We start from the raw sequence: 20,502 nt of genomic DNA on the forward strand, positions 1-20,502 counted from the left end.
AGCCTAGTAAACAATCATATGAAAACTAAAACTTTAGAACCCGGAGCCGTGAGACGGCTCAGTGGGTAAAGGTGCTTGCTCCCAAGCCTAAGGCTGAACTGGGTTTCTGGAACCCACGTGGTGGGAGGAGACAAAAACTCCAGCTGTCTTCTGACTCCACATGTGCACCGTGGCATGCCTGTGCTCCCCCACACAAACGCACACCAAATAAAAACACCTCAGGAAATCATACTTTGCAAATGTTGACAGGAGACGGGAGAGAGGGAACACGGAGCTGCAGACTGGCCTGGCAGCTCTGCAGAGCCTCTTACCGGGCTTCTATGTAGCGTCCCGTAAGCAGCAGCATCCCTCGGAATGAGATGAAAGTGTCCCTCCCCCAGCATCGGAAAAGACCGGAAGAGAAGTGAGGCAAGCCTGGCAAAAGACAGCAGAGTCACGTGTCAATCATAACATTACGTTCGATCCCACGGACTCCAGCGCCACACGCTTTAGGTTTGGACTAATGGGCAAATTAGAAGGAGCCTGCAAACCTTCCAAAATCCTCTACAGCAAAATATATGTCTGCACTTCACATCAGCCTTTATGGGATGAGGCTCTACGGTCCTATCTGACTCTGAAAGGCATCTGTGACCCAAAGGAGATTAAAGGCAGCGTTCAGCAAGAGTTCTACAATTCAGTTACATCTCAGCCCTGAACAGATTTCAATTTGTCTTTGAATCTAATAAATTAAGGGCTTAAAATTAGAGATCAAATATTTAACATATAAAATGACACAATACAACTTTAAATACATACTTTAAAAGATTCTGCCCTGGCCGGCAGTGGTGGCCCACACCTTTAATCCCAGCACTCAGGAGGCAGAGCCAGGTGGATCTCTGTGAGGTCGAGGCCAGCCTGGTCTACAAAGCGAGATACAGGACAGGCACCAAAACTACATAGAGAAACCCTGTATCGAAAAACCAAAAAAAGAAAACAAGATTCCGCCCTGGCTTTAAGGGCAATAAATAAATCTAAATATGAAATTATTAGTTCAGTGATATCTAATTAAATGTTTATTAATTTATCTACAGTGAAAGTTTATCACCAAATTTCACATTATTTTACAACAGACTGATAGTACTATACTTACCTCACACACTATATACTTACCTCACACACTATATATACATATAGCTATGAAAGAAATAATTTTAAGTCTTATGCTTTCATATAAACAATTTCTGATGATAGAATCAAAGACCTAACATATTACTAACTTGAAAATTCTGAGTAAGAGTAAACAGAATTAAAAGCACTATTAGACACATTTTTTACGTTGTCTCCAAAATGACGTACAAAATACCCTCAAACACACTACGAAATATTTAATGGACAGAGAGCTGAAATTTTGCCACTGATTACAGTGTAAGAAGCAAGTCTGAGCACAACAGACTTCCCATGTTGTAACTAAACATCTTACATGCAACATGTGCAGACTCAAGAGTGAGTCTGAATTAGCATGCCTTCAAATACCAGCAGTCTATTGATGTTAAAAATGAAAAGTGACCTGGGCATCATGGTTCGAACCTCTAATCCAAAAGTTCAGGAGATGCAGGCAGCTGTATCTCCAGTTTGAGGACAGTCTAGGCTACACAGTAGGTCCCTGTCCCAACAAGAACTATAAAAAGTGAAAGCTGGGAAACCTTTAGCACTTATATGTAGACATGTTTGTTACTTTTTTGTCCTCTATGAGTATACAACTTATAGACCAAGTATTCTGGGGGTGATTTCTATGCTGTCAATTATCATAAACGTTAATTACATTTTTTTTCCTGTAATACTATTACAAAAGGAGGCATTATCATTTTAAAATGAACTCCATCAAAACTTAGTGGCAAATCTGTGTATCATTTTACTTTTTTTCTAGTATGAATTAGGCAAAATACTCCCTTAAAATATTAGAATTTTAGGACCTTTATTTATATTTGTTAAACAGACTACATATAAATGTTATAAATTTTATCACTACATGATTTATAAATAAATACATATATTCTGGGGGTATTTAATAGTAGCAGTGTACAATCATAAAGGCTGAGGTTATTATTTTATGTAATAGGCTTTTAAAAATTGGGTTTTAACATGAGCTATGAACCAAAGGCTGAGGGGCCCCCAACTGGATCAGGCCCTCTGAATAGGTGAGACAGTTATTGGCTTGATCTGTTTGTGAGGCATCTAGGCAGTGGTACCAGGTCCTGGGCTCATTGCATGAGTTAGCTGTTTGAACCCTGGGGCTTATGCTGGGACGCTTGGCTCAATCTGGGAGGAGGGGACTGGACCTGCCTGGACTGAGTCTATCAGGTTGATCCCAGTCCTCGGGGGAGACCTTGATCTGGAGGAGGTGGGAATGGGGAATGGGCTGGGGGGAAGGAGAGGGGGGCAGGAGGGGGGAGAACAAGGGAATCCGTGGCTGTTATGTAGAACTGAATGGTATTGTAAAATAAAATAAAAGGGGGAAAAAATGGGTTTTAAACCTGAGTTTTCCCCATTGGTGTGTTTCCCCCACACTGTTCCAAATCCAGCACCTGCTTGGACTTGGGGAACGATGACTACCAGAACCATCAATCAGATGAAAGTCTGAAACACAATTAGAGAATTTAAACTGACTCTTCATTTTATTCCTCCTTTTAATTAAAAACTGTTTTGTGCGATGCTGAGGAACTGAACTCTTAGGGCCTTGCACTTACTAGGCACCGCTTTCCACCTTAGCACTAAGACGGTTTTATGACTTTCATGACCACTGTCAAGGAAGGAAAGGTCATGTTGTTGGACACCACAAAGTCTTTCATCTGACCTGAACCAATGAAAATCCGAGCAGAGGGAACCACGCAGATGATGTTACCACTTTGCTGTATTTATATACTTCAGTTTAATTTGAAAAGCTGTAATCTTTGAACTTCACTTTACCAAACCCCAAGATGCAACGGGAAGTTCTCAACGTTAGTGGCCTCAACTACTCGAGGCTTTCTCAAAACACACCGGAAGTGCATTACAAAGGAAAGCCTTCCTTCGGGCATGTTTTACTGCCTGGATTTTTTTTTTTTTTTTTTTTTTTTCCGAGACAGGGTTTCTCTGTGTAGCTGTGCGCCTTTCCTGGAACTCACTCTGTAGTCCAGGCTGGCCTCGAACTCACAGAGATCCGCCTGTCTCTACCTCTTGAGTGCTGGGATTAAAGGCATGTGCCACCACTGCCCGGCTCTACTTGGATGTTTTAAACCTACTTGCAGGAAATGGTGCCAGTAGATATGGCTAACAGTACTTGACAACAATGAAGACATGTGATTAAAAAATCATTTAACATGTTTTGTGTTTGGTAACTGTAATGTTACAAAAAAATTAGGAAAGAAAAACGGGAAACTGTATTAAGCAAAGTTTAATTATAGATATTTAAAATGCCCAGAACTGGAATTTAACAGATACCTGCAGAAGAAAGGATTACCCAACCACAATAAGAACATGTGAGTGTCTAGTACACAGTTACAACTATATATTAAGAATTATTATCATGAGTGAGCAGCTTACTAAGCAGTGGCATAGGAACCATCATCTCCCACGGGGTTTCCTCGCTGGACACTATGGGCTCTTACCATTTACTGCCTCCAGCGTCCTTACCTGCAGCCAAGGAGACACAGCACTGCTCCTTCTCCTTCGTGATCTCGTTTAGCCTGTAGGGCACATCCGGGAGCGCGGGAGACAGAAGTGGCAGACAAGGGCACTTCCCCACTCCACACATCTGGACGGAACCCAGGGCAAGGTGTTTCACGAAGGTCGAACCGTTCCGAACAAAGCTGCAACCAAGTGGCAAGTTGAGAGATCATCTGCAGAAACACTACCTTGTCAGCAATGTATTATACGTCCTTTTGCCAAGTGACTTTTGTACAGAAATATGTAAAATGGTAAAATACTTTTATGTATGTCATTTAACAAGTTAACGAATAAAACAAGTAACATAAAATAATTTTGTTTTTTCCATATCATATTTTACAGGCTTTGTAGACCAGATTTGAATCCCACCCCTAACCTCCCACCTCCAGCTGGGGACTGGACCCAAGGCCTTATGCTTGCTAGGCAAATGATGCTCTACTGAGCTAGATACGCAAGCTCCTCCACCAATGTTTGAAACTGTATTACTGTGTATGTGTACATGGTGTGTGTGTGTTTGTGTGAAGGGTGCTTATCTTGTGTGCATGAAGCCCTGAGTTTGACACTCAGTGCCTTATAAACTGGATGCATACCCATAATTCCAGCATTTGGGAGTGAAGGCTGGAGGATCAGAAGCTAAGATCATCCTTGCCTACACAGTGTGTTCCAAGTTTTCAATACATGAGACCCTGTCTCAAAACAAAAATAAACCCCACCCAAAGTCTACATTTGGTATTGCATGTTCAAGACTAAAGGATGCTAACATTACTGTCCACCTAAAAAATTTCTCAGTGTGGTGTCTGTGATATGATAGTTCCTTAGGCTTTGGTCTTTTAAAATCATGTACAAAATAACTCTCTCTATATAGTTTCTACACAATTATGCCCATTTACTCAAGTTATGTTCGGTATACCTTGACATCTGTTTCCATGCTACATCCAGCAGAGTGGTGTATGCACCAATTAATATAGCATCAAAGTAACAGGGGATAAGGTATCGTGGGATCTGCTTCAGGTAGAAGAACATAGCCTGCAACCATTTACCAACCTGTTATAGAAATAATTTAGAAGTTAATTTGGCGAGTTTCCAGGCTAGGTACATTTTAAGAGTTGAATCTATACATGCAACTTTGCTAGCCAGTAACCCACTAATCATGTGACTACTCTTTAAACCTGAAGGATGATCAAGAAAGGAAAACAGTTCAAGGAAACTTGAATACTATCTGTAACAGGGTAACCTAATTATTAATGTTCCCTTGATTGCTTGGATTAGAATACCATTCTACTTACTTCAGCAATATTTCCCGATCGTGAAATAAGCCGGCCACTGACATAGTCAATCATCCAATCTCCAGACCTCAAATTTTCACAGAACGGATGTCCCAAGTCATTCTTTGGTCTTATTTCTGCCAACACGGACATTAATCCTGAAAATTCAGACATTATTACGCTGTTGGCAAAGTCAAAATGTTCTCATTGCTTAGCTTGTGGCGAGTCTCCGATTGTTTGGGGTGGACATATATACAGGCAGACATAAAGGCTGCTCAGTCCACAATGGCACTTGGCGTGGCTGGAGATAAGAATCAGGGTTCATACTTCATCCAGGCCACAGAAGTCACAGAAGGAATCTACTGCTTCAAGTACAAGAGAGAGCTTCCAGAGAGGGAGGACTTCCAGGACTGCGCTCATTTGTTTATATTTAATATTACAACATTCAAAAGCAACTGGCATGATTTCTCTACCCCAAAGCATCAAATGGATAAGCCTGGGTATTTCTGTGTTAGTAAGTGGTAGACTAATATTTAGAAAAGAATTAAGGAAATCACAAAACTGGTTTCAGAGGAAGCAAGACCACCAATGGAAGATAATAATAAAACAGCTTCAGAAGCAGCCTTTGGAATATAACAGGAAATACTTACAACTAAACAAAATCACCACTTGAGCTAATGGACATATAATGATTATGCAGACTTCTCCACTAGAGTCATTAGCATTCCTATGCAAACTCACAGCAGATTCTGTAACTTTGTTACAGGATGATTATACTTTCATCACCCAGTCAAATAATCATTTCTACCTTAACACAGTATTTGACTCCACTGGCTTCATTGTAACTAAATTAGAGTTAGGATTTACTGAATTTTACAACATGTGGCATGTTTTGAAAAATTAAAAACAATGAATTTAAGATGTAAGGTTTTTTCCCTCAAGGAGTTTGTAATTCTCCTTGGGAAACATAACTTTCAAAACAAAATGGACAAGGCAGATTAAATCTCGTTGTAGACGTCCTACCTATGTCCCAGTATTTTCAGGGAAGGGGATCGCTGCTCAGCATTTGCTGGAGCTGGTGCTGAATTATGGAATGACAATGAAAACAGTTTCAGAAAACAGAGCTGACAGAGACCAGTGGGATGCAATGGCTTGCACAGGAGGTAACAAGAGGGTAGAAAACTGGCTAGCTGGTTTAGAGAAAGCACTGGGTGGTAACTATGGAGATTAAAAGGATATAGTATGTCAAAGTGAACATAAGAAACCACAGATAACTAACTGGCTGTTGAGAATCTGGAGCAAAACCATGAAAAAAAATTTCCTGGATTCCAAAATAACAGAACACAGTGTATTGTAAGAACTGGGGAATGTAATTTGTTCAAAAGGTCAACACAGTGGCTGAATCTGATTTAACTTATGGCTGTTATTAACAGTCTGCTAGGAAAATGCTCTGGGCTGCCCAAACTGTGAATGACTGACATAAAGTAAAAACAAATCAGATAAGAGCAATTTTATTTAAAAAGAATGAGCTGAGTCATTTCAAGAAACACATAAGAGAATTAGCAAAGAACCAGAAAAAGGACAAAAAAGGAGCTGTTTAGCTTAAAACTGGTAACATACTTTAAGAAGTTTTCTACTTTTATTTGTGTGTGTGTGTGTGTGAGATGTGGTATATAAATACAGTGCACAGGGAAGCCAGAAGAGGGCATAGGTCACCTGAAATCAGGTCTATGTATTTTATGAATATGAGCTGTTGTAATCCTGATCACAACCCCTTGTGGTCCATGATTATGGTGAGGAAACTGACCCATGGCGAGTTTATCTACAAGGGTTATATAGCTGGTCAGTGTAGGGGATCTAATTTTAAAGCCTGGCTCCTTGTCTTTGTTTTTTTTTTTTTCTTTTTTTTCCAAACAGGGTCTCACTATGTAGCTTTTTCTGTCCTGAAACTCACTTGTACACCAGGCTAGCCTTAGATTCACAGAGATCCATCAGCTGGGGTTTGTTTCTTAACCACAGTGAAAACATTCACATGCACAAAATAGACTAATTTCCAGCCTAAGGTAATATTTTCCAAAGACCTAATAAGAAATACAGGAACTAAATACAAGTGTCATTCTGAGGACAAAGAAATTACTATGATAAGCAATAACTAAGAAAGGCTTTATAAAGCTAGCTGTGGTCATACATGCATGTAATCCCAGCATTTAAGAGTAGAGGTAGGAGGGTCAGGAGTTTAAGGTTATCCTTAGCAAAATAGTGTCTTTGGGGCCAGCCTAGGCTACATGAGACACTCTGTCCAAAAATAAAAATAAAAAAGGGATATATAGAAGATATAAGAAATAAGGTGGTCTTAAAATATCTTTTGGACTATTCACTTTTATATTATGTATATGAATATTCGCCTGAATATAAATATGTAGAGCACGCGTCTGCAGTGCGTGTGGCATCCAATCCTCTGAGACTGGAGTTACAGATGGCTATGAGCTACCATGTAGGTGCAGGGGATTGAGCTCCAGGTCTTCTGAAGAACAGCCAGTGCTCTTCACCATTGCTCCAGCCCATAAGGTGGTCTTTAAAGAAAGCTCAGACTTGGCCATGATGGAAATGCAGATTAAAATTACATTGAAATTCCATCTCATTTTGATCAGAATGGCTGTTATCATGAAAACAGACAACAGGGCCAGGGAAATGGACCAGGTGGTAAAGGGCATGCATGTGCCCACACTCATACTTACACAATAATACATAAAATTAATTTAAAATAGAAAATAAACAACAAATGCTGGCAAGGATGTGGGGGTCTGGGGAGGGAACCCTTCACTTGCTATTACTAATGGGAATGTAAACTGATACAGTTAATATGAATATCAGTGTGGGGCCTCCTGAAAACACTAGGACTAGAACTACCTTATGATCCAGACACAAACCACTCTTGGGTTCACAATGGAAGGAATCTTAAGTCAGCACCCCACAGAGACTGCATATGCACATGCACTAGGGCACTAATCACAAGAGCCAAGACAGGAAAAGTGGTTAATTACACACAATGGAAATTACGTCACTGGAAGGAAAGGACATGGAACCAGAAAGCATCACGTTAGGTAAAATAAGTTAGACTCACCCAGAATATTGCATGCTTTCTTTCATATGTAGATCCTAAGTTAAAATCCCTATTTTATATCAGGCTCATATGGTAGCTCTATAAACACTCTATATATTTTAACTATATAGGAAAAAGCAAATATGCAGCAAAAATTTTCCAATTAAATATTTTATTTACAACTTACAAATATTTACAACTTAGTCAGACTCATTTGACTTTTCAAAAGTAGCATAGCATGTCTAAAACTCAATGTCTAGGATATTGTTTCTTGTTATATAATAAACCAAGACAAGAAATATTTATTGAGGTTAATGTTTAAGAGAAATGAATGTCCTTAAGCAAAGACACAGAACTAGCATTTTTAGGGAGCACTCACTGACAGAATACTTTGTCACAGTGTATTTTATATGAATGATCTCATTTAATTAAGTAACATTACAGTTTTTTTTTCCTCTTGAAACAAGGTTCCCCTTATAGGACAGGTGGCCTCAAATTCTCAACTGCCCTGTTTTAGCCTCCTGAGTAGTTGGGTTTACAGTCTTGTTCCACCATGCTCGGCTATTATTAATACTTTTTTGTTTTGTTTTGTTTGAGACAGGCCTGGCTGGCCTGGGACTCACTATGTAGAACAATCAGGCATTGAACTTGTGGAGATCCACCTACTTCTGCCTCTCATGTACCGAAACTGTAACTGTACACCAGAGGTGGCTCAGTAGTTAAGACCACTTGATGCTCTTGCAGAAGATAAGAGTTCAGTTCCCAGCATCCACATGGCAAAAATCCACTGTAACTCCAATTCTAGGGGCTCAAATACCTAGCACCCATTGATAGGGGAATCTAATACCTTCTACAGCTTTTGCAGGCAAAAGGCATGCACATGTATGCATACATACATGCAAGCAAAACACTCACACTCTTAAAATAATCTAAAAAACTAAAGCAGGCATTATCACATGCCTGCTTCTAGTATTCATACTTTAGTGAGGCAGAAATTGGAGTTAGAAATGTTATGCTACTCACTAATGGTCAATCAACAAGGAGCCATAAGTTATAATTTGAACTCAGTTGTCCATATTCTAGGTTTATATTCTTATTTCTATGAAGATGACCACTAAAGAAAGAAAGAAACAAACAAACAAAGCTTTGTCCTTATACCTACCTTGAAGTCCTGCATACTTAAGGGATGACCAGTTTGGTATGTTGTAACAACCTCCACCATCTTCCTGTTCTTCTGATTCACATCGGTAAAGCACCTGATTTAGCTCAGCCAAAGTCAATTTAGAGGCAATGCTAAGAATTAGAAAATAAAGGTGATTAATAAATACACTGATGTTTCATTTACGTAAAATAAAAGCAAAAAAAAAATCTGCACTATAAATACTAAATGTCTTAGAAATACATCATTCTAGTTACTTTTCTGCCGCTATAATAAAACACTCTGACCAAAACCGATTAGAGGCGGTGTGGTGGTTTGAATAAGAAGGACCCCCATAGGCGTGTATATTTGAATACTTGGTCCCCAGGCCAATCTGTTCTAGGGATTTCCTCAACTGAGGTGCCCTTTCTGCAGGTGACTCTAGCTATATCAAGTTGACAATAAAACCTAATTAGTACATATATATTCTAGGAACTCAGCATTTAAGTAAACATATACTATCATACCATATCACAAGTAATAATTAAGGGGCAACATGTGGTAGAAATTAAATAAGAGCTAATGTCACTCCTAAACTAAGTTAATAAACCCAGAGGCAGCCAACAATAAAGAGTTTCATCTATGTGTCTGTGTGTGTATGTGCATGTGTATGCAGGAGCCTATGGAGGCCAAAGTGGGCGTTGGATCCCCTCAAGCTGCACCACTAGCAGTTGTGAGCCACCTAACATGGGTCCTGGGAACCGAACTCTGCAAGAGCAGCAAGAGCTGTTAAATGCTTAAAAGGGCTTTTTGGGAAATGTTATCATTTTTACTATTTTCTACAGAGAAAATATTTTCCAGTTTCAAATAACCCTGGACTTTTGAATTATAACCTGATTTTATGTTTAAGATATCTGTGTATTATTTCTCCTGTGGTGTACATAAAATGTTTTTACATTCAAATAAAAGGACAAATGCTATAGAATTGTATTATATGAAATATATAGAATATACAAATTCATAGAGAGAGAAAGATTAGACGTTATCTCAAGAGGGAGAAGAAAGGAATATAGAGCAATGATTTCCTAAGTACAGAATTTTTGTTTTGTGTGATGGAAAAGCCCCACAAACGGATAGTAGTATCAGGATATAATATCATGAATGTAATAAATCAATACAATTAATGTAATTAATGAATATCATAAATACAGTTACTGAATGGCTACTGCGAATGTAATCAATGAATACCACAAATGTAATTAATATCATTAGTATAATTAATGAATATCATGAGTGTAATTAATATCTTGAATATAATTCATGCCACTGAATTATGAACTTAAAAATGGTTACAATTGCAAATATTATGTTCATTAAAAAAAATAAGGTGGAATGTAATCACCACACATTGTATGTGTGTATGAAATTGAAGACAGTGATGTTCTAAAATAAAAAGTGGTGATGGTGTCATGGCCCTATATGAGGATGCTGGACTAAAGTCTATCAAATTGTGCAAACAGGCAAATTGTATACTATGTGAATTATTTGTCAATAAAGATTTTATAAAATGTAAAAAAAATGGGAAGCACTATTACAATGGAAGGAGTTTGGTCTCTCTCTGATAATACACTAGATGGTTTGAAAATAGAACAATTAAATGAGAGGATAATTAACTTAGATGGGATTGATGTAATGTCAATTATAAACATTATTGGTTTGATCATTCTTATTTTATCGCTAAAAAAGTTGGTTTATATAAGTGCCAATTTGGCTGATATGAGTGCCAAGCAAGATACAAGTCTTAGAAAAGCTTATTAAAAAAGATCAGAGAGATATTCAGACACAGATAGAGGAATTTAAAGGAGAACCAATCTCAACATTGCATTTTAATGTTACAGAGAAAGAGCCTAAGGTTTTCAAACAGCTGACCTTAATTTATCCAGTAACCTGACAGGAACTGCCAATAGGTGTAAACTACCATGTGGCACTAGGGAACAAATCCTGGGATTTGTGCATGCTAAGAAAGTATTCTACCAACTGAGTTATAACCCTAACCAGGTCTACTCACAGCTCATCAGAGTCTGAAATAGAATTCAAACCCAACTTATGCTCTATTTTTTGTTGATGTTTTAGAGACAGTCTCACTAAGTATTCCTGGCTAGTCTGGAACTCTATGTAGACCACACTGGCCTTGAACTTACAGGATCCTCTTGCCTCTGCCTACTGAATGCTGCATATTTTATGCTCTTAAATATAACATTATAATAATATATATTCATTAGTGGCAAAGATGAAACTCTTACATAAAGTTGAACATGCTCATTGATATAATCTTTCCAGAGGTTACTTTACAGAATGGATTAAAAACTCCAAATATGTGATACATTCTAACCTCAAACTCTATTTCTAGAAATTTAACTTAGTGCCAGTGATAGCAAACATGCTAAGCAGCTATCAGATGACAGGCATGGTGTCACATGTTTTCCATGTTTTATCCTGTTTAATCTTAAGAGGTAAATACTACTATTAGTTCCACTGTCCAGAAAATTCTACATAACTTGGCCAAGATCATGCTGACAGTGTGAAGCTTTACCTAAACTCAGGTCTAAAATGGATATTCTTCAGCACTATGTGGTACCACACAGCAAAGGAATATTTAAAAGCTTAGCAAAAATCAGGGTACCAAGATACACATAACAAGGAATAATTAGAAGCACTCTAGATATCTCAGAGTGCATAATAACTAAATTTATTATGACATTGCTATATATATAAAACAATAATATGTTGACATTAAAAATGATATGGTAAATAGTATAATGTATGCAACTAAATCTTAGAGAGATCAGAAAAATCATGCATGTGCATATATATGTTCTATATATATATATAGAATCTATAGAGAAAGAATATATAAGCATGAAAAGGTGAACAGGTGAGCACACGCACAAATGATGAAGTGATAGACTGAAATGTTAACAGTGGCTGATGCTGACATCAATGGCCTACAGACCACACTTTGAGTAGTAGCAAGGAGAGAAAGCACACTTTAAACTGCCCAGATCAGGCTAGGGGTAGCGCATCATTGTTGAGGTGGTAGATCTATAAAATAGGGAATACTTACGAAGCGAAGGGGGTTTTTAATATAGGATTTGAGTTGTCAACAGCAAGGCTTCCAGATTTAAATAGAGAGCTGAACTGGGTCAGGTGATTTCGAAGAATTCCAACAGCAACTTGAGCATGTGGATCAAGACTAACTCTGAATAATGTTGATTAAAAAAAAATAACAACAGGTAACTTAGTTTATTCAAACTTAACAAGATACACAAACTATTTTTTTCTAGATTTTTAAAAAAATGTTATGTGCCTCTGTGTGTACAAATTGAATGTGTGCAGGTGCCCAGAGAGAGCAGAAGAACACATCAGATCCTCTGGAACTGGAGGCATTGGTGGTTGTGAGCCACCTGACATGGCTCTGGGAACTGAGCCAGGTCCTCTACAATATCAGGAAGTACTCTTAACCGCTCCAGACCCCCCAAAATACTTACAATATAAGTAAAGTCAACCATTTGAACTTTAATTAACATACCTGAATATGATAACACTTCCTGGTGATAGATTTTCAAATTCTATTTCCTGAATATATTCATTGGGACCCTTTGTAGAAACTCCAGCTTGTTTGACAATTTTACTTTCATGAAGCTTGAAAAAGATACAAAAAAATCCATTCATTAACTAATTTAAATTTCTTAAAATATTAAGCACAGTGAAAACCAGAACCCCAAATACCTGGATGTGCTCTCTGAGTTCCACCGACACATTCGGCATCCCATTGATTGAACTCTCATCTTTTTTATACGGTTTTGTATTCCTCTCAACTGTTCTAGCTTCAAGAACTACTTCTTCAATTTTGCCTAGGAAAATATAAACATTTTAACAAAAACTACTCTAATGTACATTCAAAATTTAGTGTTAGGAGAGAGACTCTTTAAAGATCAAGTACTCACACAACAAGAGATGAAATTACCATTTAGTGAAGTGGATAATGGGAATGTTCTGAGAATGATCAGGATCAACACAAATCCTGAGACAGTACTGTGTTCTCTAAGATAATATGGAGCTGGCAGTGTAGGTCAGTGGTGCAATGTATGCTTGGCACTTGTGATACACTGGTGTAACACCCAATACCAAAAAATACTAAATAAACAAAAGGGAAACTAAGTAAGATATTAGCAAAGACCAAATCAGATCACTAAAGCAGGTAATGAATATTTAACCCTAAAATTCTTTAGGTTGACAAATTTTTTTTTTTTTTTTTTTTTTTTTTTTGAGATAGGGTTTCACTGTGTAGCCTTGGCTATCCCGGAACTCATTCTGTAGACCAGGATGGCCTCTAACTCACAGAACCCTGCCTGCCTCTACCTCCCCAGTGCTGGGATTAAAGGCTTGCACCACCACTGTCTAGCCAGGTTGACAATTTTTAAAAGTTGAAGCCATAGATATTTAGCAACTAGCAAGAAATATAGAATATGGCTGGGCGGTGGTGGCGCACGCCTTTAATCCTAGCACTCAGGAGGCAGAGGCAGGTGGATCTCTGTGAGTTCAAGGCTAGCCTGGTCTACAGAGCGAGATCCAGGAAAGGTGCAAAGCTACACAGAGAAACCCTGTCTTGAAAAAAACAAAAAAAAAAAAAAAAGAAAAGAAAAAGAAATATAGAATATGGGCTGGGCATGGATGTGCGAATCTGTAATCCTAGCAACTTAGGAGGCTGAGAAAGAACAGCACCTGTAAGTCCAGGGCTAGCCTGTATGACTATGTTCCTGTCAGCTTAAAAAAATACACACACAAATACATAGACACACAGACACACACACAGAATGCTTTTTTTTAACTTTTCATTCAATTAACAAGCAGTTGCTATTTGTGTAGGAGTATGCTGTGTTATACTATCCTATCTAAAATAGTAAGGAGTAAAATGTAGACAGCTAGCAAAAAGTCAACCAACAATAAGGAAGATCTCAGGGACATATAAATGTCAAAGATAGACAGACTATATACTTAGAGACAGGACTTCAGTCCTTGAAGGCTATAAATAATCATGTATCAGTGGGTAAGAAGATAATAAAAATATCTACTTGGCTGAATGCCAGACAGACAGAAGGCTTAGGATGGTAGATGAGGATAAGTTATGAGCAGTCTTAATATTTGCCTTTTAAAAACACACAGGTGTGTATATATGCATATATAGTATGTGTATATATGTTATGCACATGCAAAATGGAAACACAGACACATATGTTACCATAGTACAAGGAAACACATGTTTATATGTATTAGGAAAAAAAGGAATACATTAAAATACAAACAAAAGTAATTCACAACTCAAATGATGTTAATGTTCAGGAATTTTTTTGTCTATATTTTGTTCCATGCAGTGGAATTGCTCCATCTAAGTTCTTTTCTGAACTAGTTTACATGTCGTATATGACACAGGAAAACAATGTGCTAACAGAACTTCGTGATGTAACTCCACCAGTGCTGGGTTAGATTACCAGGGATGCACATTTGAGGCACTTCTTTGCTGTAAAATGAAGTCTTGGGATTCCTAAAAGCAGTCCTGGACACAGCGACAACCGACTGGTGGATGCTGGGTGAGTGCCTTGTTACCGCCACTATGTCTTCGTCCACTTGGTCCACGAACACCTGCGAAGTGGGAGAAACTGGCTCAGAGCCGCGTCTGGACACACGGGCTCAGTCCACAAGGTCTTCCTTTGAAATGCAAAGTCCAGAGGGCAATTTTTAAAATTTCATTTCTTACTTGAATGAAACCCTTGGCTCCCAGCTCTTGATGGAGTCTATTGATGGCACATCTGGCTGCAATAATCCCACTCTGAACATTAACATCTCCTGCATTTGACGGCGACGTCCCAGGATTCCATTTAGTATAAAATCGTTCTTCAGCGACCACTGAAATCTGAAGAGGTAAAGCTTGGTCACATGTACATGTTAATGACAATGACAACGTGGATAAAAATGACCAGTGCTGCTGGTCATGTGGATTCAACACACCTGGTGGGGCACTAGCTCGTCATAGCCTCTTGTACTTCCACTAGCACAACACGCCATGGAGACAATCGTGGTACTTGGAAGAGCATCGTAGGCTGATCTGTGCTAGAAAAGAAGAAAGCAGAAATTCACGTTCCTTCAAATGTGAAGTGACATGCACACTCCATCAGCCAAGAACAAGTACAGACACACTCTGTAAGGCACGGGATTTGTTTCAAAACAACAAAACACTTCAAAATCAAGGCATTTCAATACTTAAAAAGTTAAGTGGATATCACTGCCATCAAGCACCAGAAGGCTAAATATTGAAACATTTAGCAACATCAGGCAGTACCAGAAACAGGTTGATGCTTACCACAATTGGACACTCATTGTCGTGGGTAATGTCCATAAACAGGGCATGCGCGATAGCTGGCATCAGAGGCCTCAAACAGGGCTGCACAAAGGACCCGACAGGTTCCCCGCCGTATCGGTACACTAATCGGCCCTCTTCATGACTGTTATATGCACTCATTGCCTCTGCAGACACAACAGAGCAGTTTAATAACCCTGTTTCTCACAATGTCCAAGAGAAGGTTAGATTCTGCTCATGATGACTTCCAAGGCATATCAACGTTATTAAAAGTCGGGCTAAGTCATTAAGCAAATGTCACCAACTCCAAGTGGCCAACACTTAACTACAATTTAACTGGAGAAACAACTTGAGTAGAAAAAAAAGGATCAATAGCTGTTCACTGGGATGCTGATTATTAAATCTATGGAAATAAATATCTAAAAAATGCATCATATAGTAGTAGGTTAAAACAGATTTGTGTATTTTCAAAATATACAAATACGGTTCTGTTTTTGAGTGAGTAACTTACCACACCTACCTCTCTCCCTTTCTCACTCGCCCTTTCAAATCAATTAATTACTTTGGTGTGTGCACAGGTGCCACCATATGTGTACAAGTCAGAGGACAACTTTCAGGAGTCTGCTGTCCCCTTCTACCACGTGGGCTCTGGGGACCTAACTCAGATCACCTGGTTTGGGGACAAGCATCTTCACTCACTGAGTCATCTCACCAGCTTTCTTTCCTTTTATTTTTTGAGACAGGATCTCAAAAAATGTATCCTAGGCTAACCTGTAACTTATGTAGCCCAAGCTGGCCCTAAACATGTGATCTTCTTGCCTCAGTCTCCTAAGTGGTGAGATTACAGGTGTAAACCATCATACCTGGCCTCACTGGTCTTACTGTTTGAAATTAAGTATCTTAGTACAAACTAGAAATTTTACCTGTTAAAATGAAACTCAGTTATATTAGGTATTACATATAAGGGCTATTACATGCATTGTAATCCACTTAAACAAAAGCAAAGCATCTCATGCTATGGAACAATCCTCTTGAACACTGTAAAGATTTGTCACCAAACTGGTTTAATCAAATGCTGATTGGCCAATAGCCAGGCAGGAAAGTATAGGCGGGGCCACCAAACTAAAGATGATGGGAAGGAGATGGGCAGAGTCAGGAGTTGCCAGCCAGATGCAGAGGGAACAGGAGATGAACATGCCATGTTAATAAAGGTACCGCAATGTGGCAAAGCATAAATAGAAATATGGGTTAACTTAAAATGTAAGAGCTAGCCGGGCAGTGGTGGCGCACGCCTTTAATCCCAGCACTCGGGAGGCAGAGGCAGGCGGATCTCTGTGAGTTCGAGGCCAGCCTGGGCTACCAAGTGAGTCCCAGGAAAGGCGCAAAGCTACACAGAGAAACCCTGTCTCGAAAAACCAAAAAAAAAAAAAAAAAAAAAATGTAAGAGCTAATTAGTAATAAGCCTGAGCTATTGGCTGAGCATTTATAATTAATATAAGCTTCTGTGTGGTAATTTGGGAAGTAGCTCCAGGGTATTTGGGAATAGGCTGTCTGGACAGGAAAGATCCCTTTACATATGGTGTTCCAACTTGTGGCCAAAATTTCCACATAAAACCTAACAAAGCTTAAAAAAGGATTCCAAACACATAAAAATAGAGTCAAATTTGACTTCTTGGTAACTGCTTTTTCTCCAGTGGGCTCTTGTTTGCTGAGAGTGAATAGAGGCATGGCTCCTTTAAGAGATGGTTTTCTGACTCAGCGTTAGCAGCAAAAACCATACAGCTCTTTTAAGAGGTCCTGCTACCAAACGCTTAAATGGTATTTGTGGGTAGTGGGTGGCATACTACTTGGTGGCAGTGTGAACCCAGAAACTTCTCAGAGTTAGGGCAATAAATGTGGCTTGCTGGTACCTCCACAGTGAAGCTAGGCTCTCAGAACCAAAGAATGGGGCAGAGCCAGCCACTAAAGCCACCACTTTGGTCCTAGCCATGCCTCTTAGCAGTTTAAAGATTCATGTGGTCAGCAAAAGATAGAGATATGTAGTAAAGACAGATTAAGACCAAAAAAACCCCAAACAACAACAACAAAAACCCTCTAAACGATTTACAGTGTGTTTAAATATACATATAGGCTTGGGAAAGAAAAGAAAAAGGGTAGAAAAAGGCCTTAAAAAAGAAATAGAGTAATAAAAAATATAATAAGCCATGTAAAGATGGAAAATAAACAGAGAGTCTGGATTACGTATATTAATATGTTGTCTTTAAAATTTTTGGCTGCTAAGAGACCTTTGATTATGGAAACTGGTAGATTAAATCAACCTATATATTTTAAAAATATCTTGACTTCAAAATTTAAGTCAAAAGATCTGTTACTCTTGGAAAGAGGTTCTGCTTTTATTTCTACAGGGAGGCTCTGGATTCATTCTGGGTTAAGAAAAATCAGGTCTGATCAAGAAAGACCCCCTGAAAAATCTCTGATGGGAACTGATAGCCCAGATGATCCATCATTTCAGAGCACCTCTGTTGCAGTTTCCTCTGAGTTCTGCATCCAGAACAGCTTCAAGGCTGCTGGCTGAGATGATCCAGGCTCACAGACAACTCTAGCCAAGACTTAATCATTATCCTAAATTTTCTCAGGGTCCCTCAAAGATTATCAGCACCCCCAATCAGCAGGAAGTAGTCTAGAGAACTATACCCGCATTCCCAAAATATTGGTTACAAATGTTTTTCATTGTTTAGGGGGGTTGGTTACAAGTTGTTATTGGTAATGGTCAGGAAAAAAGCTGAACAAAGGAGATTAGATTCAGGGATCTCATTCTCAAAAGAAAAAAGGGGGATACAGAAATGACAGGATAAAAGGGTAGATTACTGAATCTACTTTAATCCATAAAAAAGCTATTACTCTCAGAATATTTTACATTGGTATTGATTTTAGTTTATTGTTCCAAATTTAAAGTTAATTTTGTTATACTGTATGTATATTTCTACTCTAGTTTAGGGTATTATGTTTATGCAGCTCATTTAAAAATATAATATATAATTAAGAAATATAGATTAATAGTCATCTATAATAGTCAAACTTATAGTCATGTTAGGTATGTTTTCAAGGTCACACACATATATTTAGATAGATGATCTTCAAACACTTCAAAGACTTACAGAATATGGAATTTAATATATTTAATAACCTAAGGTCTTTCACAACAGCGAGACATGTCTGCTCCTGGCAGCAACAATCTACTTCAGAGAAGATGATTGGCATCAAAGAAACTTCATATGGAGTTTGTTTTCTTTATGGCAAAAGCTAGCCATATGGGCAAAGAAACTGGCCATGCCTCAATTGCTGACAGTTATTGTTCAAAGTGGACAGAAGGACACAAAAGAAAGTGACTGCATAACTTTGCCAAGACAAGGTAGGGGCTGGAGAGATGGCTCAGAGGTTAAGAGCCCTGGCTGTTCTTCCAGAGGTCCTGAGTTCAATTCCCAGCAACCACATGGTGGCTCACAACCATCTGTAATGGGATCTGGTGCCCTCTCTGGCGTGCAGGCAGAACACTGTATACATAATAAATAAATAAATCTTTAAAAAAAAAAAAAAAAAGACAAGGTAGGACAGTCCTTCAGAATTTCCTGTTTCACAGTAAAGTCTGTAAGATATGCTAGGCCTGTAGGCCAAAGAGGATGACCCAATGTTACAGAGGAACCTTGGGTGATTGTCTAGGCAGACTGATGTCCCTGTCAGTATGTAATATTTCACCCTTCTGGGGTCTTTGATGGAGTTGAAGACTAAATGGTTATAGTTATAGTTTTCCTTAGTTAAATAGACACAAAAATTTAGGCTCACCAAGATAAGATAGATAATTAGGTATTTTCTCTGATTTTGCCAAATACAGATAGACTGGACACTGTAACTGTAATTCTTACTTGATAACCATTTTTTGTTGTATATAATCTCACATAATTTTTATAATCTATGTTAAGGTTAAAAACCTTCTTTTTAATTAGACAAAAGGGGGAAATGCTATGGAACTATCCTCTTGTACACGGTAAAGATTTGTCACTTGAATTGGTTTAATAAAATGCTAACTGGCCAGTAGCCAGGCAGGAAGTATAGGCAGGGCAACCAAACTAATGATGATGTGAAGGAAATGGGCAGAGTCAGGAGTCACAGAGGGAGTAGATGAACATGCCATGCTAATAATGGTACCACCATGTAGCAAAGCATAAACAGAAATATGGGTTAACTTAAAATATAAGAGCTAGTTAGTAATAAGCCTGAGCTATCAGGCGAACATTTATAATTAATATAAGCTTCTGTATGGTAATTTAGGAAGAGGTCGCTGGGTACTGGGGAACAGGCGGTTGGGATAGGAAACATCTGTTTACAATCTAAGATAGGAAATGGACTTCAGTGAGCCTACCTCTTATTAAGGAACTGATGCCCAGTCTAGTAACAAAGATATTGTCCAGCTCTTCGCTTCCTGTGAACAGCTCAGCCACTACATAAAGATTGGGCTGTAATTTTCTAGCAGCATCCAGCATGTACTGCAAAAAGCATAGTCACAAATGTAAAAGAGAGAAGAGAGCAGGACGGAGAGGGAGGGAGGGACAGGACTAGGTGTGGATTTGACATGAGACAGGTACAAGGGGACACAAAAGGAAGTACCAAATGAAGTTGGACGTGCACATGAGAGACACCAGGAACGATCAGCACCCGTGGGGGCCCGAGGGTTTAGAGAGAACAACAGTGAAAAGAAGATTAGGTTTGTAGACACAGGGACAGAGGGGAAGGAAAGAGAAAAAAAAGAAAATGTTAGTGTCATTAAAACACAGCCTGTGACACTGCAATTCTGCCAGACTTCCCCTGTTTTTATTTGGTTTTAATACCTCTAATA

The 20,502-nt window shown here is 38.6% G+C and overlaps 1 protein-coding gene across 3 annotated transcripts in view; it reads right to left on the reverse strand.

Moving 5' to 3' along the window:
- Positions 1 to 20,502, reverse strand: part of Agl (amylo-alpha-1, 6-glucosidase, 4-alpha-glucanotransferase) — a 64,528-nt gene that overhangs the window by 15,048 nt on the left and 28,978 nt on the right. For all 3 annotated transcript variants that reach the window (XM_028890175.2, XM_028890176.2, XM_037207040.1), the window contains exons 13-25: positions 20,029 to 20,152; positions 15,612 to 15,775; positions 15,260 to 15,361; positions 15,009 to 15,164; positions 14,743 to 14,893; positions 12,980 to 13,104; positions 12,780 to 12,892; positions 12,315 to 12,449; positions 9,215 to 9,345; positions 4,971 to 5,107; positions 4,595 to 4,728; positions 3,652 to 3,827; positions 312 to 414 (exon numbers count right to left, since the gene is read on the reverse strand). In XM_028890175.2, the coding sequence (XP_028746008.1) occupies positions 312 to 414; positions 3,652 to 3,827; positions 4,595 to 4,728; positions 4,971 to 5,107; positions 9,215 to 9,345; positions 12,315 to 12,449; positions 12,780 to 12,892; positions 12,980 to 13,104; positions 14,743 to 14,893; positions 15,009 to 15,164; positions 15,260 to 15,361; positions 15,612 to 15,775; positions 20,029 to 20,152 (1,751 nt within the window). The remainder of the gene's footprint in view (positions 1 to 311; positions 415 to 3,651; positions 3,828 to 4,594; positions 4,729 to 4,970; positions 5,108 to 9,214; positions 9,346 to 12,314; positions 12,450 to 12,779; positions 12,893 to 12,979; positions 13,105 to 14,742; positions 14,894 to 15,008; positions 15,165 to 15,259; positions 15,362 to 15,611; positions 15,776 to 20,028; positions 20,153 to 20,502) is intronic.

This window comes from Peromyscus leucopus, chromosome 6, assembly GCF_004664715.2.
Source record: "Peromyscus leucopus breed LL Stock chromosome 6, UCI_PerLeu_2.1, whole genome shotgun sequence".
Classification (NCBI taxonomy): Eukaryota; Metazoa; Chordata; class Mammalia; order Rodentia; family Cricetidae; genus Peromyscus; species Peromyscus leucopus.